General features: G+C 45.9%; 1 protein-coding gene across 11 annotated transcripts in view; it reads right to left on the bottom strand.

Annotated features, from left to right (window-relative positions):
* The window catches only part of Ascc1 (activating signal cointegrator 1 complex subunit 1), a 90152-nt gene that overhangs the window by 28837 nt on the left and 37496 nt on the right, over positions 1-23819 (bottom strand). For 8 of the 11 annotated variants that reach the window (XM_006256404.4, XM_006256405.4, XM_006256407.5 and 5 more), the window contains exons 7-9: positions 15214-15333; positions 2139-2263; positions 401-486 (exon numbers count right to left, since the gene is read on the bottom strand). In XM_006256404.4, coding sequence (XP_006256466.1) covers positions 401-486; positions 2139-2263; positions 15214-15333 — 331 coding nt within the window. Of the gene's footprint in view, positions 1-400; positions 487-2138; positions 2264-6313; positions 9975-15213; positions 15334-23819 lie in introns of those variants that run through there. The other 3 variants (XM_039098614.2, XM_063279072.1, XM_063279073.1) reach the window with 1 other exon arrangement.

Here is a 23819-nt window from a genome sequence, read left to right as displayed (position 1 = left end):
TGAGTAAAAATAGACTAGAAGTAACCTTGGAGAGCAACTCTGTGGGAGAAGAGAAAAATGTACTAGATCAAAACAATTTCTTCACTTAAAAAATGCAAGCTCAGACCTCTAGAGTATAAAGTAAAACTCACTGGGTTCAAGTCAAGTATCAGAGTCGCTGGGAAATGTTAGTCTTTAAGTCACAGATTGCAAACACTCTAGAGGTGCCAAGAGGACGGATGGAAAGACAGATGGATGGATCTAGGGATCTCCCCCAACGCCTCTCTCTGACACGACAATGGTCTGCATCCTCTCACGAGAAGCAGAAGGAAGCACTTCAATGTTAAAAGGTGACAACTTGCTTCCTCCTCATTTGGGGCAGGCGCCAAAAGACTCCCATGTTACTCTGCATCATACTGACCTTTAAAATGTTCCGGCCATCAAAAGATTCTCTTTCCTTGAAGATATACTTGCCATCTGCTGTGTAGAGGTTGTACCTGCCTTCAGCTGGAAAGAATCCAGAGACAGTGTGAGAAGAAGCTGAGAAGGCTCTCTGTGCCTGCCCTCAAGTGTCTATAGGTCACCAGGCTGCCTAGCAAACTTCTCACCTCCTGCTTTAGGAAGCAGCACGAGGAGGGAGGAGGAGCAGCCGAGAGTCAGGAGATGAGGCTCTCAGGCACTAACTACACACTGGGTAACTGACAACTCTCCCTGGATCTCAGTCTCCCACGAAGTCACCTCCGGGGTTTTATAACCCCCAAATAAATGGCATGTGATTTTAATTGCATTAAAATACACAAAAACTCACATATAAACTATTCAAAGTTGCTGGTGTCCAGGCTTTGGGTTGACCCAAGGAATCCTTCACATTGGGTTGGGGGTGGGGGAGTGCTACCATTAAAGCTATCCATACATTCCACATGGGAAGGCAGCAAGTCCATGACCTTGGCCTAAACAAAACTGTGCTCCAGCGGACTGAGTTAATTTAGGTTGCATGTCCCAAAAGATGTCCTTAAAGGACAGCCAGAATATTATCAAAGGGAATGGAGACAGGGGGCAGGGGAAAGTAACATCTTTTCATGTCCTTTTCAAGTAAAATTTCAATACGGAGAAGAGCACATGGAAGGGAAAATTCAAAGGCCCTCAAGGATTGTTTAACTTTCAGAATGCTGTCTGACTGGTAACTTTTCCCTGCCTTCCCTGCACTCCGATCTCTACTTCTCAGTACATTATTCTATTGTACAGGTCTGCAGAGGCCCAGGTCAGAGTTCTAACAATTGTGTGAGCAGATCTCAGTTTAGCTCTTGTGTGGGAATTCCTGACCTAGCTCCAATGGGAAGTGTTCTAAATAAGACCCACCCTCAGGCATACCCCTCAGCTTAAAACTGTGTTCTGAAAGCCAGCCATAGTGGCATAGCCCTATAAAGCCAGCGATCAGGATCAAGGGCTCAAGGTCACGTCCCTTTTGCAGAGCAAACTGAAGGCCAGCCTGGGTTACATGGAGATCCTGTCTCAAAAACACAAGTAACACAAACAAAGCAGCTTCCCTGCTAAGCAAAAGGAACATGAGCAATCTGGGGAGAAGTCGATCAATACCGAAGAGACTATTAAAAAGGAGGCAGTGTGGGTAGGGAGCCGCTCCGTCCGGAAGTGCTTGCCTTGCAGGATGACGGCCTCACTGAGCTCCATCCCCAGAACCAGAGAAAAGCTGTCATGGTAGCACACTTATACTTTTAGCCCAAAGGAGGCAGAGATAGGAGGGTTTGGTCCCACTGGACAGCCAGACCGCCCTACTTAGTGAATTACAGGCAAGTGGGAGACCCTGTGGATTGAAAGAAGGGAACAAGGTGTGGGGAGACTAAGCTCTGCATCGTTTGGGTTAAATTTACCTGGGTGTCTTACATCCTTCTCGGAGGGAGAAACGCTCAATGACTGCACACATACTAAACAGGCACTTTACCCTAAACTGGACCCCAACCCGTATCTCCTATTTCTGTATACAAAATTGACAACCCCGTGTGTGACAGAACTAACTGCATGGAAGGCACTGGGTTCATCAGGGCAAGGGCTTATCAGGGGCTCATGGCCACCACCTGAGCACTAGCTGGTCTCAGAGGCCTTGCTCTTTGCCGCCCTGCTGCAGCTCTTCGGGGACTTACCATTGGGGTCTTTCCTGAGGAGTGTGTTCATGACGGTGGCGTGCAGTTTCACACTGGTCCACTCCTTCATGACGAGCCCCATTGACTGAAAGCGTTCCAGCACTCGATCAACTAGTTCCTGCAGCCTGGAGTTGGAAGCACCGAAATTTTAGTAAATTGCAAACCCTGACCACTCATTCAGCAGGAAGAGTGTGTGCTCTGCACCAGTCATGCAAAGCCCTGCACCAGCAGTGGAAGGGGCAACAGCCCCCTCCAGAGTTCACTGTCTGATTAACAGGGCAACCTTGGGAATAAGTTACTGCCCGTTAAGGTGACACAAGCCTGTAATCCGTCACCCAGGAGACAGAGGTAGGGAGTCATCATTTTGTTGTTGTTTTGTTTGTTTGTTTGTTTGTTTGTTTGTGAGTTAGGTCTCACTGTGTGGCACTAGCTAGACTAGAACTCACTCTGCAGCAGGCTAGCCTCAGACTCAGAGATCAGCCTGCCTTTGTTTCTCAAGTATTGAGATGAGAGATGTGTGCCACCAAGCCTGGCAGGACCATAAGCTTTAAGAAAACATGATACACACAGGGTTCCAGGGCAGCCCGGTGCACAAAACAAGACCTGAGGAGAGGTGCGGGGAGACGGAAAGAGATGTCATAGCAATGCAGTATGGGTTTTATGAGAGTAGTTGACTGTGTGGAGACAAATATTTAAGCATGTTCTTAATAAAGAATCACAGACAAACCAGAAAGGTATGGCCACTTCAAGTTATTAAAAAGCAGTTCATGGGGTTGGGGATTTGGCTCAGTGGTAGAGCGCTTACCTAGGAAGCGCAAGGTCCTGGGTTCGGTCCCCAGCCCCGGGGGAAAAAAAAAAAAAAAAAAAAAAGCAGTTCATGCAAGACCCCAAGTGTACAGGGTCACAAAGGCAGCCTGCTGGATACTGGACGCCTGTGACAGAGTAAGGAGGGCAGGAGATGAAGCAGGGCGGCTGGGACCCAACGTCCACATCTGAGCTTTTTTTTTTTTTTTGGTTCTTTTTTTTTTCCGGAGCTGGGGACCGAACCCAGGGCCTTGCGCTTCCTAGGTAAGCGCTCTAGCACTGAGCTAAATCCCCAGCCCCCACATCTGAGCTTTGATGCTGGCCAGGACAAAGTGTCTGCAAAGTGGAGAGCAGTGGGACAGGACTGGCTGGGCGGCCTCTTCAACAGAAAGAGCAGAGCAGACTACTGCCCCACGCACAGACAGTGAGCAGCTAAGTCACTTCACCCCCACATCACATGGTCACCCTGATTTAACCACGAAGGAGCTAGGCAGAGGCAAGTTATGGAATTTAAACAAAGTCATGGAATTTCTAAGTGGCAAATCCAAACTCTTACACACACTCTCTCTCTCTCTCTCTCTCTCTCTCTCTCTCTCTCTCTCCTTCAGGGGTGAAATGTTGCTCAGTAGTAGAATGTATATATAAGGCCCCAGAGTCACCAGCACTGAAACAATTTTCCTATTTAAAAATGTTTTTCTTTTCTTCTCTTGTGTGTGTGTGTGTGTGTGTGTGTGTGTGAGAGAGAGAGAGAGAGAGAGAGAGAGAGAGAGAAGGAAAAGAGAAGGGAGAAGAGAGAGAGAGAGAGAGAGAGAGAGAGAGAGAGGAGGAGGAGGAGGAGGAAAAGAGAAAGAGAGGACAGACAGAGAGAGCACTCGCACAAGCAAGTGAAGAAGTTGGGCCCACATGTGTGACAGTGCAAGTGTGGAGTGGTCAGAGGACAACTTGTGGGAGTTAGATCCTTCTCTCCACCATGTAGGTCTGGGGATTGAACTCCCAAGTTGTCAGGATTGGCCACAAGCACTTTTATCCACTGAGCCATCTCGCCAGCCCCTTTTTCATAATTCTTTCAGTTGGTGTACAGAATAATGGGTTTCATCAGTGCAGGCCAGTCTGCCCTCAGAGCCTGAGTCCCCGGGACCAACCATGAATGAGGAAATGCTAACACTTCTACACTTGCCAACACTAGGGCAGGAGCAGGGACTCTGAAGGTTCCATGAGAAAAGTGCTACACATGGCAGACGAATGGGGAAAGGAAAGTGAGGACTGTTCCTGAGGCCTGGAGTTGGTGATCAGATGATGTAGCAGATGAAGCTATGAAGATCCTCTGCTCACTGTTGTCAGGGACGGGCTAAGGCTGTGCCATTCCAATTGTGTGGCATAGGATATCCGGTCTGAAGGTCAGTTCAGGCGCACGTGTCCAAGGACAGCAGGAATACAAGTCTGAAGCTCGCTCGATGGAGGCAAACAACAGGAATGTGGTAGCTGTCAGCTCAGTGTCCTTCAGCTAGGTATGGTGACACACTCTCTCCTGAAGGAGAGTGCTTGGAAGACAGAGGCAGGAGGTCAGGATCCTCCTCAGCTGTATACTGAGTTTGAAGCCAGCCTGGGCTACATGAGACCCTATCTCAATAAACCAGAAAGAGTAGTGAAAGCACAGGACAGGCGCAACACAGAAGGAGACTAAGAGCGGAGAGAGAGGGGGTGGGGGGCTGGAAGGAGTGCCACTGGGTCACAACCAACTCGGGCAGCAGCGGGACCCCTGTAGCAAAGCAGTTTCTTTGCCACACCAGAGTCAGAAGTCTTGGGACAAAGGAGAGGGAGGAATGGGACAGGTGTTCAGCAAGGGCACGTCAGTCTTAGGTCACTAAAAAGGAGAGGAAGAAATGGCAGCATCTGACAGCTCACAAGAACAGTGCAGGCACCGCTGAAGTCTAAAAGGCCAGGAACGGAGGAAGGAAAGCATGTGACCCAAACGGACAAATGTGTAGGTGCAGGGCTCAGTCACTACTACAGAGGGGGAGCCAGGGAAGATGTGCCCATAACTGTTCCCTTAACTTCCTCCTGTTTATAAAGACAACAAGCTTGTCAAGAAGCTGAGAAAGGTCAGAAGAGCATAAGAAGAGAAATAGCCCCTTAAACACCCCAGTGTTTATCTGGGGATGGTGAGGTGACATCAGCGAAAACTGACAGCATCTCAGAGCATCCTCATAGTGACAGGGCAATGAGCATCTCAGCCCACAGCATCAGAAAAACTAGAAAAGACCCAGACGGTAGAGTACGGGGCTCTGTCCTGGTACCAAATATAAAAAAATAAAATAAAATAAAAATTACAAACTAGGCATGGTGGCCTATGCCTTTCCTCCCAGCATACAGGAGGTGCAGGCAGGTAGACACAAGTTCAGGGTCACTCTTGGTTAGATAGCAAGTTCAGGGTCAGCCTGGGCTCTGTGAGACCCTGTCTGAAAAAGAACTGCAGGAAGTCTAATGCAATTCTATTTCTTAAAATAATACATATAAACAATGACTCTTGGTGGTTTTTACTCTGGGAAGGAAAACTGGGAAATTAGGGGTAGCAGATCAATTTTTATTTCATTCATTTGTTAAAAAAATGTAAAACTAAATAGCTCATCTGTGAAGGGAGAGGACAATTTATAAACAGTGATGCTGGGATGTGAAGATATAAAATCTAACCTCACAACGCCAAGGACCAGCCTCAGCTTGGAGAGGGGTGCAAGCTGACACCTTGTAGTCTTCTCAAGATGGCTCCCTGGACAGCTCTCTGTGGATAGCTTTTGGCTCTGTAGTCTGATCAATGTAGCTTTCTGCTCGAGACAGTTCTCTCTTGCTAGAAAAATTCTAAAAGATTCCTGGATAGCTCATGGGTTTTCCAACCAAAGTCAACACAGCTAGTATAAAAATATATATAAGAGCTGTGTTCATTCTCCAAGCAGCTCTCTCTGAGTAGCTTCTAGAAAAAAAGCACTTTATTTTTAAACATGAAAAATGAAGCTATCCAGGTGCAAATAAAGTGCTTGCTGTCTTCTAAGAATCAAGGGCCTAATGTCATGGAAGGTGGAGTCATGGGATAATCAAAAGGGAACCTGGAGTAAATAAATTTGTATGTAAATAAAAGTCTGGGCTTTCGTCTGCAAGAGGTGAGCTGTCTGGAGATCTCTGGAGAGTGAACACAGCTTTTTTAGAATTTTTTTTTTCTAGAAGCTACTCAGAGAGAGGTGCTTGGAGAATGAACACAGCTCTTATATATATTTCTATACTAGCTGTGTTGACTTTGGTTGGAAAACCCATGAGCTATCCAGGAATCTTTTAGAATTTTTCTAGCAAGAGAGAAAATCAGAGATCTGCCTCCTGCCTTTGTTTTTTTTGTTTTTTTTTTTTTTTTTTGTTTTTTTTTTTGGTTCTTTTTTTCAGAGCTGGGGACCGAACCCAGGGCCTCACGCTTCCTAGGCAAGCGCTCTACCACTGAGCTAAATCCCCAACCCCATGCCTCCTGCCTTTGTAAGCACAAACAATAAGTTTAGCTGGGTGGGATCCATCCTGAGATTACCATTCCCACTATGCCAACCTAAATTCATTCTGTCCCAGACTAACCTTGAACTCAGGAATCTGCCTGCCTTTGTATCTTTCTGACAAGCTGGTTCATAGTGCAGCTGCCTCTGTTCTTTTAGGTCTGTGAAGTCCCTCATATAATTCATATTGCATCCTTTCATATTGCATAGTTGAGAAATTATATATTTTTTTTGTTTTTGTTTTTAAAGATTTATTTTATTTATATGAGTACACTGTAGCTGTCTTCAGACACACAGAAGAGGGCATCAGATCCCATTACAGATGGTTGTGAACCATCATGTGGTTGCTGGAATTGAACTCAGGACCTCTGGAAGAGCAGTCAGTGCTCTTAACCGCTGAGCCAACTCTCCAGCCCGAGAAATTATATATTTTAAAACTCATGTTCTCAGAGTTTTCTACAGCCTTAAGGCCTGTCCCGAAGGTTACAGTTTGCCGTTTTTTGTTAAGGACATAGAGACACCCTCACCTCCTGGACTTGTGCTGTCTCTGATTACCATGGAGTTACTGATTACCATGGAGTTACTCTGGTTACCATGGAGTTTACCTACCAAGGATTACCCTTGGCAGAGAGGACATTCACCTCAAAGGAGGAACATAACGTAAAATATACAAACAAGTCTTACACCTAGCAACCATAACACTTGTGGAGGCCCATGCCTTGTTGGCTGTTCCAGGGTTGGGAAACACCATCCCTTCCAAATGGCCACACAGGACTCAGCACCAAAACAAACAAATGCAACTCTCCCATTTGCCAGTTCTCAACAGCTAGACTATATCTACTTCTTTTCTGTTTTGCCTTTGTTTTTAAATTTTATTTGTTTATTTACCTGTGACCATGGGTAGGCACAGTGTGGAGCTCAGAGAATAACTCGAGAAGTTGGTTCTCTCCATCCACCAGTGGGACCTAGGGATCTAACTTGGGTCTTGGTTTTTCAAAAGTCTCTTGCAGTCTAGACCTAGAACTTACACTGTAGCTAAGAATGACCTTGAACTCTACCTTGGCCTCCCTCCTGAGTGCTGGGAATACAGGAGTGTGCCTCTGTCCCCAGCAAAATCCTTTTAAGCATGTATTTAGATATTGCTTTTAAATTTGACAGGGATATTATTAGATTTCCTAATCTGAATAACCTTTGTATTCCTGACATAAACTAGCTTAGTCATCTCTCTATCCTCTGGTTTAAGAAAATTGCCCAATCAAGCATATTCTACTTCTTGCATCCAATTATTGATTCCCACTGCCACTGCTCTAATTTGGGCCATTTTGCTTCTCCCAGACTACTCTAATGGCTTCTAAACACCTTGCTCCTGTTCCTACAGCAATGGCTCCTGCTCCTGGCTCTCCCTTTCAGTTATGTGTGCAGCACATGACTTGCTTTAAATGCATATAAAGCTATGGGGAGCAAAATGGCATCTTTTTTTTTTCTTTTCTTTTTTTCGGAGCTGGGGACCGAACCCAGGGCCTTGCGGTTGCTAGGCAAGCACTCTACCGCTGAGCCAAATCCCCAACCCCGCAAAATGGCATCTTTAAAGAGTGGTGTCTGTACAAGACCCAGTCAGTCCCATTCTAGCATGAAGGGGGAAGGGTTCAGGAGTCCCAGCCCTAACTGAGGAGCCCTGAACAGCTGATGGTCCCTGGGGAAGGGAGAGTCAGAGCTCTTGGAATGGTGTAGCTACCAACACGTTGACCATGCTCCAGAAGATAGCCCTACACCTGGGGGTCTATGGGTAGCATAAACTGGACCTACTGGGTTATTTTTGAGAAAGTGGGGTGTGCTGGAAATTTAGCTCAGAGATTAAGAACACTGCTGCTTTTCAGAGGATCCAGGTTCAATTCCCGTTCCCAGCTCACAATCATCTCTAACTCCAGTCCTAGGGGATCTGACTTCTGGTCTCTAAGGACACCAGGCACACATATATAGAGGAGTAAGGGTGAGGAATGTGGAAAGGACATGACCAAAAAATGTTGAATAAAATTCTGACAGAATTAACCACAAATGCTTTTAAATGGCATCTGTGGTGGTTTGAATAGGTATGACCCCCCCATAGGCTGAGTGGTTTGGATTCTTGGTCATTAGGGAGAGGTACTATTTGAGAGGGATTTCGAGGTGTGGCCTTGTTAGAGAAGAATGTCTCTGAGGGTCGGCTTTGAGGTTTCAGAGGCCCAACCCAGTCCCAATGGCTCTTCCTTTCTGCTGCCTTCAGATCAGGATGTAAAGCTCTCAGCTGCGTGCCACCATGCTCCCCCAATCATGATGATGATGGACTGGACCTCTGAACCTGTAAGCCAGCCCCAATGAAATACTGTCCTTATGAGTTGCTGTGGTCACAGCGTCTGCTCACAGCAAAAGGCCATGGACTAAGGCAGCATCTATTATTGAACACACAATCTTTTATATGCTACAATTTCCTGCAAAAAAGTCTTACAAGGGCTTTGTCATATTTATTCCTAATTATCTTGTAATTTTTGTTGCTATAATGAGAACACAGATTTTAGCTTTCAAGTGATGTTTTCTGTTGGTTAATAACTGTAATTATTATATTAACTTTATACAAACAACCTTACTAAACAAAAACAAAGCAAAAACAGAATAAAAACCAGTCTTACTATGTAGCCCTTTCTAGCCTGAAACCTCCTTATGGGCTTCAGTTTCAGTGAGAGACCCTGTCTCAAAAGCAAATTAATTAAGAAATGAGGTAGAGAACAACAGAAAAAGAAAGAAATCCTCTGCACCCCCCCCCACACCCACATCTCACACAAAGACACACACACGCACACACACACACACACACACACACACACGCACACCACACATCATACATAGTACAGACACACACACATCACACATAGACACACATCTCACGTACAGACAGACAGACAGACACACACATACATATCACACATCATACACAGGCACACACACATCACACATAGACACAGGCACACACACTTTAAAAGGAGCCATGTCTTACTCCCATATCAATTAGCCAACCCTCTAAATTTCCTCGCACGAAGGAGACATTTCAGAAGGTCTGTAAGTTGACTTAAACCTGAGCTTTAGAATACAGTCTTAAACAGTGTACATCTGGGAAGGGGGGAGTGACACATCCTGACATAACAGCTGCTATTCCTATGGGGAAATGGACAATAAAGCTCACAGTAGAGCAGCAGAGGAGATGGGAATGACTCAGAAACATTCTTGGTTGATCACATTAGTGGACTCAGTGTCAGTCTGCCATTTAATTCACGAAGCTTTGACAAGAAGTACAGCAAACGTGTAGGGCTGGCTTTGTGGGGAACGTTCTGATGAGCTGGCCGCTGAGACCTGAGCTCTCCATCACTGAGGAGTCAGATCCAGTGTGAGGACTGTCTTCAAAAGAACTCAGTTCTATGGTCTCGTTTTTTTCCATCCGCAAACCTTCATCTGCACATGAGGACCTAAGGATCTGAGCAGCAACAGGGAAGGAGGGCAAACGCCAGTGAAAATGCTCAAGGCAGGAAGCCCATTGTTCTTTCTGAGCTCCTCTTTCCCCTCTGGATGCCAACAAGAATGGAGTAAGTCCTATCTATCTGGTCTCCGCTACATGTGCCTTAAAATGGAACTGAAGTAGAGATGAGAACATTTCATTATTGTGCAGAATCAAACATCAAAATCTCAGTTTCCCGTATGCCTTCCTGGTAACTGTGTGCCTATAAACCAGCATAGGTTGTATCACAACCCTGAGTTTAAGTGTGTATCTGCACACCATCCTCTACTTCATACAAATATTGCAAAGACCACATGAAGATGCTGTGAGTATATGTGTGCAGTGCTGGGATCAAACCCAACCCCTGACAATATTACACATGAGCTCTATCATGGTTCCATTCTGGCCTGGCACACTAAATGCCAACCAAAATTTAACTCTACTTCCCAGGAAATGACAGTTTTAAGTGCTAGAGACAGGAATTTCATATCTTCTGGTGTATTCTGTGGATTCCTGAGACAGGAATAGGGGGTCATGAGGTCAAAACTATTTTTAAATTTAATTTTTATCATTGTGGGGAGTTGTGTGTGGCTCATTTGTGGAGGTCAGATGGCAGATTTTGAAGCCATCTACCTTCCTCGCTTACATGAATTCAGGCTGCTGGGCTTGAATAGAAAGCACCTAGACCAACTGAGCCACTGGGCTAGCATCAAGAACGGTCCGAGCTAGGACATGGCTCGGAGGCAGTGCATGTGTGGCACCACAATGTGACATATTAGTACTGCTTTTATTGGCCAACATTTGCAATTATGATACAAGAGCAAGGTTGCAGCCCAGCACAGTCACATGACCCTGAAATCCCAGTACTTAGAAGGCTGAGGCAGGAGGACTGAAAGTTTAAGGCTAGCCTGGGCTAAGCAGTGAAATACTGCCTCAAATCAATGCAAAAAGCAATGACAGGCAGACCTGGGTCCCTCAGCACAGAAACCGTGGTGGCACCCGATCATTTTACTAGTAACAATCTTCACTGAACATTTGCAGCCTGAAAAAGTCTACATGGTGTAGCCTTGAATTTTGCTCATGAACACACATCCTTTTCACATTCTTGCACTGTACACCTAAGCGATGGCTGTCTGGAGGAGCTGGGCACTGAGCCGATCTCTGTCCACCCAGCACCGTTTGTACTTGGGAGAACATTGACAGGCAGGCTATGGCTGATCAGACTCCGCTACTTGGTAGATACTTTCTTTTCCTTATCTTTGTTGTTTTTGTTTTTTGAGACAGGGCTTCATTATGCAGGCTTGGCTGTCCTTAAACTCACTCTGTAGACCAGGCTGGCCTTGAACTCACAAAGATCTGCCTGCCTCTGCCTCCTGAGTGCTGGGATCAAGAACGTGGGCCACTCCCGACTTTGATGGGTATTTTTCTTTAAAAAGAACTTAAAAGCAATCATCAACATTCTTTGCCAATGATAAAATTTGAGCTTTCAGGGCTGGAGAGATGGCTCAGAGGTTAAGAGCACTGACTGCTCTTCCAGAGGTCCTGAGTTCAATTCCCAGCAACCACATGGTGGCTCACAACCATCTGTAATGGATCTGATGCCCTCTTCTGGTGTGTCTAAAGATAGCTACAGCATACTTATATATAATAAATAAATAAATCTTAAAAATTTGAGCTTTCAGATGAAAATTAGAAATTTAAAGCCATCACGGGCTTCACAATTTCAGAGTGCTTAAAGAGTTTGATAACAGTAGTAGTAACCTTAGCACACATTTTAAAAACAGCAACATAGTAAAACGTAACAATATTTAGAAGACTTGTATTGTTCAGCAAACCATTGGTTTCTTCTGCCTTTTTGGGGGAGGATTTTTATTTTGTTTTGTAAGACAAGGGACTCACGTAGCCCAAACTAACCTAAAACTCACTATGTAGCTGAGGGTGAGATGAGCCCCTAAGCTTGCACCTCCTACGTGGTGGAATTATAGGCCTGTGCTCTATCCCAGACTCAGGCCTTTTCTTTTTCTCACTATGCAGGACTAAGACTCAGACCCAGGGCTTCATGCTAGGCAAGCGTTCTCTTACCAAACTGTACTTCTGGCCCTAAACTGTTCTCTAAAAGACCAAAGTTACAAAAACTGTGTGTGGGTTAAAGATCTCATCGTGTGTGTGTGTGTGTGTGTGTGTGTGTGTGTGTGTGTGTGTGTGTGTGTGCGTGCGTGCGCCCGCCCGCCCGCCCGCCCGCGTGCGTGTGTGTTTTATACTCCCCTTGGAAACACTGCCTGCCAGTTTTGGAGACAGCGGCTCTCACGCACTGACCAGTGATGGGGCCCATCCCTTCTCTTGCCTCCCAGCTCCAGGGTTGCAGGTGTGCAATAGCACACTCAGCATCTTATCCGGGGCTGGGGATCAAACTCTAGGCCTCATGCTTACACAGGAAGCACTTCACTAAGCGATCTCTCCAGCCTCTACAATTATTGATGCTGCTGTTTTCCGAGACAGGGTTTCTCTGGGTAGCTTTGGCTATCCTGGAACTCACTCTACAGACCAGGCTGGACCATGCACCCCAGTCCCACTCATCTCCCTGTCCCTCATATCCACCCTCCACCTATACAACCTCCTACTCAAAAGGAAATAAAAAGTAAAAAACAAAAATAAAAATCTGTCCCGGGGGTTGTGGATTTAGCTCAGTGGTAGAACGCTTGCCTAGGAAGCGCAAGGCCCTGGGTTCGGTCCCCAGATCCGAAAAAAAGAACCAAAGGAAAAAAAAAAAATCTGTCCCATAGTACACCCTTCTGTTCACACATGTGTACATGCAAATGTTCACTGCAGCACACCATTGGTCTGGTTTGAGGTCTCGGGCTTTTCTTCACTCTCAACACTGGATCCTCACTGGGACTGCTCTCAGATATCCTGTTGTTGCCCTGTGCCGGCCCTTTCACAGGCTCCAGCAGTTCACAGATGGTGTAGATGCTGGCCTGGGCTACTTCAAAGCCCTGGACCTAGGACTGGGTAGTACCTGAGTTGTTCACCACCAACCTTACCATGAGTCCCTGTTTCTCAGGTGAGCGGTAGGGACCACCTACCAGCACTGCCACAGCTAGGGATGGCTCCACCATTATTTTTAAAGAAATTAATGCACACTAAATCTCTAAGTTTTAATTTCAGTAAGTACTAATAAGTATTATTATATAATTATATAATATATATTTTATATATTATTTTCATTACAATAAATATTAATGATTAAGCACTGACATATATAACCCAGAAACAAAAGCTCTCTGAAGTGTCCTAACTTTTTTTTTTTTTTTTTCCGGAGCTGGGGACCGAACCCAGGGCCTTGCGCTCACTAGGCAGTGTCCTAACTTTTAAGAATTTGAAGCAATTGTGAAACAGTTTAAGGACTACTATTGTTCTGGTTCATTCACTGTGGGAGAGTAACCTCCTCCGGTCGTAGTAGAATCACAATAATATGAAGGCATGTGGATAGTTACAGCCTGGAACGCACAGGTGAAGCATGCATGTCTGGTATCGAGTTCCAGCCTGCTGTTCCTATGTGGGGTGCCTTTGTACTTTGCATATGAGGTAATGTGAAAGAGCAATGTGCCCCTGGATTTAGCGTAATTTCATTAGTATGATCTTTAAATCATATGCAAGGATCAAAGAAGAGAAAAGTCTGAGATACGACACAGACACAAGAGTCTAAACCACAGTATACCATTTTTCTTCTTTTCCACTCAAAATCCATGTCTAACTGGAGACTATGGAGATGGTAAGATCAGCTCCCAGGAGACCCTAGAGAAGGCTGGGTGTTCAGGCACACCTGCCACCCCAGCACTAGAAGACAGAGCAGGACTGATGCCGAGTTTGAGGCTAGCCGAGCACTCACAATGAACTCTAGGCTACCCAGATCTACACAGGGAGACCTGCCAAGAAACAGCAACAGGAGATTCTATATGAGAGCAAGTGAATTTGGGAGTCTGCCTAGATTTTCTCAGATTTCTGATTCAGTGTGAGCTCTATTCTACTCTGCCCCAAATGCCTCCCCTCAAAATAAACTTCCACCTTAAAGCCAGTATCTCTGTGCACAAATGATCTCATGTTCTCTAATACATGGTGATAGCATGATAAATGGCTGTCCTCAGAATTAGCCTGGAGTGGGCTGTCAAGGTGACTGAGTTGGGGGCTGGAGAGATGGCTCATTGGCTAAGAGCACCAGGTATTCTTACAAAGGACGTAGATCTGATTCCCAGCACCTCCATGGCGGCCCACAGCCACCCGTAACTCCAATTCCAGAGACATCCGATGCCTTTTTATGACCACTACAGACACCAGGAACACACGAGGTGAACAGAGATGCATGCAAGCAAAACATTCAGAAAATAAAAATAAAAACGTGGGTGAGGAGAGGGGCCTGCTGCCGCTGCCACCCCTGACCTGCCGCTGCCACACCCGACCCGTGCCCACAGCTCCATCCCTGAGACCCACATGGCAGACAAAGAGAACAGACTCCTGCAAATCGTTCTCTGTCCTTACGCATGCCCACACAGACACACACAATAAATACATGTAACAAAAACATTCTTAAAAGAAAGATAAAGGCTTTAGCCGGAATTACAGGCTGAGAAGATGATGTTCGCACATGCCAAGCACTGTTCTTAACTTTTATTTTTTCAAGATGTGATTTCTCTGTGTAGCCTGGCTGTCCTGGACTCACTCTGTAGACCAGGCTGGCTTCAAACTCAAGAGATCCACTTGCCTCTGCCTCTCAAGTGCTGGGATTAAAGGCGAGCATCACCACAACTGGTTTGCTCTTAACATATTAGGTAGCTTAATCTGAACAGTTCCATGACCTGTTAACAGTATGACTGTTATCCCCATATTGCCCTGGTATTTGCCAAACACCATCACATCACCTATAGAACCTGCCTTCTTACCTCTAATTATGATGACACAACCACTTCAATAAAAAGAAAATTGACTGTTATGGTCAACACTCCCTATTCAGAGTCTTTTGGGCTAATGGTCACAACCGTCTTCTCTGAATGTGTTAGCATACTTGTTTTCATGAACAGAGTGGACACATTGGTGCAAACATGTAACCCTAGTACTAGGAAGGCTGGGACAGAAAAGGTGGGAACTTAAAGTGATGCCTTGCAAGCCTCGAAGGCCCCCAACCTTTAGGAACCAACCAAATACTCAGACATTAAAAACCTACCTGTTGGAGCCGTCTTTCATGTGGACTTTGGCATAAAGAACATCCACCATAGCAGGGTCGTCATTCATGTATTCGATCCCTGCCATCTCTACTTCCAGGGGTTTGCCTCCGGAAATGTCACTGCCAAAGACAAAACAGTAGCTGTGTCAGCAAAGAGCCTGCAATACCATGAAAGACGGTTAATAGGCATGGTCATAGTACAAGAACTGGCTCGTGGGGTTTATCCAGCAACATAACCCAGCTGTCCTAGTTTCACATTAATAAATGTCCGATGCCCACAACTACAAAATTCAGGAGGGCGTTTCCAGCACCATACCATGTTCCAATGCTCTTGATGAGCTCTAAGGGATGACATGATTGGCAACATCATTCCCTGTGCTGGCCCTTCTCTCTTCAGCACCTCTTCAAGCCATTTACTCACTAGCAATGGAAGATGTGCACACCAAGAACACATCTCCAGGAGGGCCCAGAAACACTAGTGAAAAGCCTCCTCAGGCTCATCTGTGCAAGCATGTCCCTTTCTAGGGAGCCACCTCAAGGGAAGGGCAGCGCTGCCAACCACAGATACTGAACCAAGTCACTATTTGGGTTGTTTGTTTGTTTGTTTGTTTGGTGTGTGTGTGTGTGTGTGTGTGTGTGTGTGTGTGTGTGTATAAAGCAATGTTTGAGGCTCCATTCTCCACAACTTCTCAACTGATGAACTGCAATACAGACCCTACCTATTCAGGGACTAAGAGTCTCAACCTGTTTGACGTAAGGGAGCATGAGTGTGTCCAGCCTTGGCAACAGGAAAACTGCCGTTCAGTGGGAACCAACAGGGGCCCAGAAGACTCCCACCATCATGTTTTCTTCCAATATCCCTCTAATAGATACACACTTCAGCCAGAAAGAGTCCATCTAAAAATCAGGCAAGCTCTGTGCACTATGGAGCACTCTAGGCATCATAAGGTTAGGGCCCATCTCTCTCGCTTTTATATCCCTGTCTTTGTTAGGGTTTCCGATGCTGTGAACAGACACCATGACCAAGGTAACTCTTATAAAGGACAACATTCTAAGGTTTTTAGTCTATCATCATCAAGGCAGGAAGCATGGCAGTGTCCAGGCAGGCATGGAGCTGGAGGAGCTGAGAGTTCTACATCCTGACTAGAAGGCAGTCAGAAGAACTACTCTGGCCAGACTATAAGACCTCAAAGCCCGCCCCCACAGGAAGTTATACCTTCTCCAATAAGGCCACACTTCCTAATAGCACCACTTCCCATAGGCCAAGCATATTCAAACCACCACAATCCCTATACCTTCAATAAAACAGATGCTCAAGGGATCTTTAGTCATAACAGAATAGACGCCCCACCATCTGGGGAAAGCTGCTCTGGACAATGTTGAGAGGAATGCAGTCATAGCCTGCCATCTTAAGGCCTCTTCTGGGCTATACTTGGAGCTATGAGACCTGCTCCTTAGGTCTGCCTTGCACCTCAGGTCACCACAGGAAACCACATGACTATCACAGTGCCTTTCAGCTTCCTCCTTTTGCCACTTACAGGCCTTGCATGTTGTGGTCAAGGTGGATTCAGCTGTAAAGACCTCCCTCCTCATTCAAACTCTGGGGTTTGTTCAGAGTGTCCTCACCTAGATCTGAGTGCTCTTGGGTGAGGGGTTTCCTGTGGAATTACCCTCCAAGTAGGAGAAGCTGCAACCACTGGGGTACTCCAACACCTGTCAGACAGGCAGATAGGTATCTGCACACAGTTTCTGCAGACGAGTGGCTGCATGGGGCCAGCATGGAGCCACTCTCATCAACAGGGGCTCAGACAACCAGGGGATGCCAGTACTAGCCAAGAAACAAGACCAGCTGAGACACTGAAATGCCACCCTCACCCGTGTGTCAGGCTGTGGACATGTTGGGATTGCAGCCATGCCTAGAGCACCATATGAATCATCCTGAAGAAGAAGGTAACTGGGTAGGCAAGAGGAGACAGTGACGCCAGACTGCACCCAACCAACACGTCTTACAGCCCTGTTCCTAAGTCTCCCTGGAGCTATGCCTAAGGACATTTCAAAACATTCTAGCTTACAGAAAGCCTGAAACCTCATCAGATACAATGAGTCTCCATTCCAGGTAACGATTAGAGAATCCAATATGAGAGGCTACCATTCTAGTCTATCCTAGCACATGCCAGAAAACTTGCTTTAGAAGTCAACGTTCTACTACATACACACTTTTGAAGAGTTAGGATCTCAATGGGCATAGTGTGCACACACATTTAATCTCAGCACTTAAGAGGCAATAGGAGGCATATTTCTCTAGCCTGGTCTATATATATAACAAGTTCTAGGACAGCCAGAGTTACATAATGAGACCTTATCTCAAAAAAAAAACAAAAACAAAAACAAAAAACAAACAAACAAACAAACAAAGAGAGACAGGGTCTTATCCAGTTCCCCAGGCTGGCCCAAATTTCTGAACAAAAATCAATCCCTTGCTTTGGTCTTTCCCTGGGCCCAGAAGCATGTGCTGTCCCCAGCCTTCCGACTGCTTTTACAATGAACCTCGGTGGAGCTGGTGAGATGCTTAGCAGGGATGCGTGCAAAGCAAGTGTAATGAGCTGAGCTTGTTCCTAGAACTCATGTAAGAAAGGTGGAGGCGCCAGCCTACATCTGCAATCCCAGCCTACCATGAGATGGGAGAGGGGAACAGGAGACTTGCCCAAAAGCCCCGCTCACCGCTCATCGGCCAGCTAGTCTGGAGCAGCAGGACAGCAGAAACCACCTCTACCAGGTGGGAGGCAAAGACAGACTCTTGAACGCTATCCTCTGACTTCCACAAGCATGCCATGGCACACGAACCCCGTAGTCACACATATGCAGATTAACAATAAAAATAGCTGAAAAAAGTTAAAAACTCACCGTGTATAGTTAGATCAGCGCTACCACCTTTTTACAGGGGTTTTATTTACTGCCTCCTGGAAGAGTTCTGTGAACCTTCTCCCACCCGCAGTTTGTTTGTTAAGAGGTTCGGCTTTAGCATCATTAAAATTTACATGACTAGGGCTGCAGAGATGGCTCAGTGGTTAGGAGCACTCACTGCTTTCCAGAGGTCCTGAGTTCAATTCCCAGCAACCACATGGTGGCTCACAACCATCTGTAACGTATCCGATGTGTGTGTATTCTGGTGTGTGTCTGAAGACCACTACAGTGTACTCATATGCATAAAATAAATAAGTAAATTAAAAAAAAATGCCATGATAAAGTTTGCATGGACAGAGAGCCCAAACTCTCTCCTGTGCTTTGTTTTGTGAGACAGGCACGTCACACTCTGTCTGTAGCCCACGCAGTGACAGGAGTAGGTAACCCAAGCAGGCTTGAACCTGAAGCCAACTTCTGTCTCCTAAGCACTGGCATTGCAAGGAGAGCACTACGCAGACTTCTTACCAGGTAATAACTACAGTGGATGGGTAGATGTCTTTGTAGAACTTGTTCAAGTACACTGATGTCATCAAACAGCACCAGACGTTAATGTGTAAGCACAGTTACTGTCTTTGTTGATTTGCAGGTCCCTCCCTCTTTAGATCTTCTCCTTGGTGCTGAGGACTGTGAAGCAAATCCTCCATCACTGATCAACACACACCCTGATAATAAACTAATGTAAATCCTTGGAATGGGATGGTGGGCTGAGATCAAAAGCTGGATGAATGTAACAGGCAAACTCCCCAACATGATTTACCAAGAGAAAGGTTAAAGAGTGTGAGAGACCTGATCAATGTTCTTTGTCTTGGTGGCTCAAAGATGACATCTGAAGCAATAATTAGAAATTACCGGGGCTGGGGATTTAGCTCAGTGGTTAGAGCGCTTACCTAGGAAGCGCAGGGCCCTGGGTTCGGTCCCCAGCTCCGAAAAAAAAAAAAAAAAAAAAAAAAAAGAAATTACCATCTGTCCACGGCTCATTTCTCTTCCCCACCCCTTTGTCCCTCTTAGATTTACTTTCTGAAGCCCTTGCCTGTGAGGGTCTCTCTTTTATTTTATTTTATTTATTTGTTTATTTATTTTATTTAACTGCCTCTTCAGGAGACAGATGCTGAAGCTGAAGCGGGACTGCTTCACGTTTGTAAAAGCAGATACTCAGAGCCACTGCCCTGTTTCTGTCCTACATCCCACAGGGGAAAGTCACAAGGGACACATTTGAGCGTCAGAGTTTCTTCAACACTGAATAATTCATTCAAAATCTATAAAGCTGCATGAGCCTTAAGCTTAAGAATTTCCATGAATATCTGGGTTCTGGTTAGACAGCATCCTTTAGGTTCAACAACTACCTCCAGATTCAACTACCCACATCCTCCAAATACCTAAGCACTGGGCTTTATCAAATCCAATATAGTCATGTTTATTTTAATATTCCAACTCGAAATGCCATTACATTAAGCTACAGCACAATCTATACTGGTTCTCTTAGTTCCAGTGTTTTCCTTTGCACATTTTATTTTGGGGTCTTTACAGCATAGCACGTTCAGGTTAGAAATGCCGTCACACAGTGGCGTGCTTTCGAGGCACCCATGGCAAAGGCTGAGCCCAAAGGACAAACATAGCTGAAAACAAAAGACAATTTACCCCCAGAGCCTACTACATTTTTTTTCTCTTCTATTTGGGGAAACTGGTCCTGTCTTACGCACTGCAGACACCTGACTCTGACCCTCATCTGCCATGGGAGAAGGGAGTTTGCCCTGGAAATGTTTTAAACAAGTGTGCACAGCACAGTGGGGAGAAGAGCCCTGGGAGGCTTGAGTGTTGTACTTGCTGGTCTCAGATTCTCCCAGCCTTTTGAAAACATCATCTTTAAACATCTTTCTGCATGCACTGCAGATTTCTGGCAGGGCAACTTTGTCCTATTTCAAAAGCTTTGCTGAATTTGAAAAACTACAATTACCGTTTTCATCTTGTCATGTCAGAGGCTTAGAACTATTAGGACTGTTCTTTATTCCCTGCACACACACTCTGACACGCTTCCAGGCTCCAATTTGGCAGTGAGTCACGAAAGTCACTAAGTACACAAAAGGGAAGAACTCACTGGGTCTGCCCATATCTTAGGATTAAAACCCAGTGATTAAAACCTGTGGCCTGACTTTCTTAAGGCGAGAAGAACAAATACATCGCTGCATAAATATTTTATCTAACTCTACTTTTTTTCTTAGCAGGATTATCCCAGTGGCAGCCAGGAAAATGCAGCTACTTTAAGTTCAGTTTAGCACAAAGAGAATCGGGAAAACATTGATGTATGAGACCTTTAAATATTTTTTTTATTTTATACAAAGAAAACTGCAACTATCTAGGGATGGACACCAAATTATTTTGAGTTTTAAGTAAGATTTAAAAAATAAAATGAATGTAGTGGTGCACACCTTTAATCCCCCAGCACTGGGGAGGCAAAGGTAGGCAAAGCTCTGTGAGTTTGAGGTCAGTCTGGTTCTACACAGTAAGTTCCAGGACAGCCAGAGCCATATAAGGAGACCCTGTTTCAAAGCCTAAAGGAATTAGCCATGCCCGCTGCAGAGCAAGGAGTAAGATCCAAAGGACAGGCTCCCTGTAAAGCTCGACCAGTGTTGACTATGCTCAACAAAAATACTTTGTCTCTGTGGTGACTGGTGGTGCATCCTACTGCTCGGGGAGCTAAGGCCAGGGATCGAAAGGAAGAGGTAAGGCTCAACTACAAAGAAAGACCCAGTTTCAAAAACCAATGAACAAGCAACTCTCCTGTCTTCAAGTAACTAATGGAAACTGAATAACTGACAAGGAAGAGTGAGGAGACCCAACTTTAACCCCAGCACTCAGGAAACAAAGCTAGAAGCAGAGGCAGGAGGATCTGTGGGAGGACATGGCAGCCTGGTCTACATATGAGTGCCAGGACAGCCAGGGCTACAAAGAAGAAGGGAGGAAGGGGGAGGAGGGAGGATGGAAAGAAAAGGGAGAAGAGAAAAGGGAAGAGGGAAGAGGTATGATGGAGGAGGGAGAAGGGAGAAGGGAAGAGAAGAATGGAGAAGGAGGGAGGAGGGGAGAGGACAGAGAGGGAGAAGAAAAAGAGGAAGGTTAACTAGCCCCCAAACAAATCAATGTACTACAGAGTCTAATATGTAACACAGAGAAAAACTTTAGATCCTTGTTCCTTGTTCTACCCATCGAGTTAGGTGCCCATTCCTATAAGGCCATGTTAGAATAATATGGTGCCTGTATATAATGATGTGATTTACAAAAAGGGCTGTGTGAGCCCCACATGGGAATGAGCACACACATGCCATGGTGCTCGTGTGCAGACCAACCTTGTTTTCCACCCCATCTGAGGACCTCTCGTTCATCGCTGCATACTCTAGCTAGCTGCTCCGTGAGCTTCCTCTCAGGCTCCCATCTCACCACAGCGGTTCTGGGACTGCAGGTGTGTGCTGCTGCATCTGCCTTTGCATGGGTTCTGGGGGTACAAACTCAGCACTCCCTCCACTGAGCCACTGCAGGATGCAGAGGAAGCCCTGAGCTAACCAAGTGCTGAATGGATGCGTGCGACTGACGTGTCAAGGAGCCCAGTCCAAGGCAGTGAAAGAACCTTCCCTGGGTAAGGCTCTGAGGGATGCTAAGCTTTCTTCTGGACTGAATGGTGATGGTGTGTGCAGAAAATGTCTACTATAGCCCCTCCCCGCAGATGTTCATGGCCTGAAGACTGTTCCCCTATAAAGACTTGCTCCTAGCAAGACTGGCTAACCCTGCTTCCTTGCTCCACTGTATATCATAAGCCTGCCTTCCTGCTCATCTACATCATCTTCAGCTACATGCAACAGCCTCCCCACTCAACACCTAGAAAAAGCTCGCTGAGCCTCCAGCCACTCTAGCTTCCCCTTCAGAGAGCCCAGCCCACCCAATCCCAGCTTTTTCTGTACATATGTCTGTCCTTTCTTTGTCTGTCTTCATTCCTGCATCACTCCTGGTCAGGGGGCCCAGACCCAAGCTGTGCTCAGGAACCTGTCTCCCTGCCCTGGGATGGAATTTTCTAAAAGCTATTTGGGGAGAGTTAGTTTTCAAAGTTCTCTTCGTCAGTCTTAAGTAAAAAGCAAGAAAGAATACTTCTGAGTCCTGACTTCAAAATGACCAAAACCAGAAGAAACAGCAGCTGTGCCAAAAGGGTCACGGCCATTTCTTCCCAATAAATATCCAAGGATATTGTCGAGCCAGTGCCATCAGGACATCCAAAGCAAAAGTCCTCCATACTTAGTGCCTCCCAAGCTCTGAGTCAGAGGCATTGCTGCAGGCTGTGAGTCACAGCATGGTGGTCAGGGACTGATCTCCGAGGCCTGGTTAGACAGACATGCTGTGCCGCCCTGCCACCTCACCTCACCAAACCTCATGTAAAGGAGAAAAACCATCTGTGAAAAATAAAGTGGAAATCATAAAGAAGGAAAGAGGGAGAGAGGGAGAGAGGGAGAGAGGGAGAGAGGGAGAGAGGGAGAGAGGGAGAGAGGGAGAGAGGGAGAGAGGGAGAGAGGGAGAGAGGGAGAGAGGGAGAGAGGGAGAGAGGGAGAGAGGGAGAGAGGGAGAGAGGGAGAGAGGGAGAGAGGGAGAGAGGGAGAGAGGGAGAAAGGGAGAGAGGGAGAGAGGGAGTCCTTTGAAATGATTCTTCCATATCAGATATATGTGTAAATTAATTTTTTACAATTAAAAAAAAAGTAAGTAACAAGTCAGCCTGCCCCAGGAGATTCCCTAAGTTGATTTTTTTTTCCTTTTTTTTTTTTTTTTTTTTTTTTTGAGATATGGAACTTGCCCAGAACTCTCTATGTAGGCCAGGCTAGCCTCGAACCCACAGCCTCTGCCTGCAGAGGCCTGGGATGACAGGTGTATACCACTACAGCTGGCTTGAGTTCTTAGTTACTAAAATAAAATACCTACATTTACTCTATTGCTGGTTTTGCTTGCTCTTTTGTGTTTTGGGGGGGGGGGGGGCTGGTGGTTTGTGTTTTAGTTTTTGTTTGTTTTGTTTTGTTTCTTGGTTTGGGATTGTTTGCTTGCTTAAGACAGGTCTCATGAAGCTCACAATCCCTTTCAACAGCTTACACAGTCAGGGAAAACCTTGAACTCCTGATACCCCTGGCTCCATCTCCACGTCGTGGACTCGACAGGCACATGCTACCATAGCACACTAGGTGAGCCTCACATTGAAGGTGTTTCTGCCTTAACCTCCTAAGACTGCAAGTGTCCATGGCACACGCCTTCTTCCTCTTCCTCCTCCTCCTTTTCCTCTTCCTCTTCCTCATCTTCCTTTTCCTCCTCCTCCCCCTCCTCTCCCTCCTCACATTTTAATTTTAGGCAGGTACACACTAAGCTAAGGCTGAAGGATTTACCTGAGCCTCTGAATCTGAGACCAGCCTAGGCAACAGAAAATCCCAGCTACTCAAGAGGCTGAGGCAGCACAGTAAGACCATGCTATTCATAAGTAACCAGAAACAAAGGGGGTGGGGGGTGGAGTGGGAGGGAGACGCACTACATCCTCTTCACTAAGTAACGTCACAGTTAAGTACTGTCTGCACTACTGTGGCAGGCCTTCCTGGAGAACCAGCCCTATTCTCTTTCATGTCTGG

The sequence above is a fragment of the Rattus norvegicus genome, chromosome 20, assembly GCF_036323735.1.
Source record: "Rattus norvegicus strain BN/NHsdMcwi chromosome 20, GRCr8, whole genome shotgun sequence".
NCBI classification, from domain to species: Eukaryota; Metazoa; Chordata; class Mammalia; order Rodentia; family Muridae; genus Rattus; species Rattus norvegicus.
This window is presented reverse-complemented; position numbering and strand designations above follow the sequence as displayed.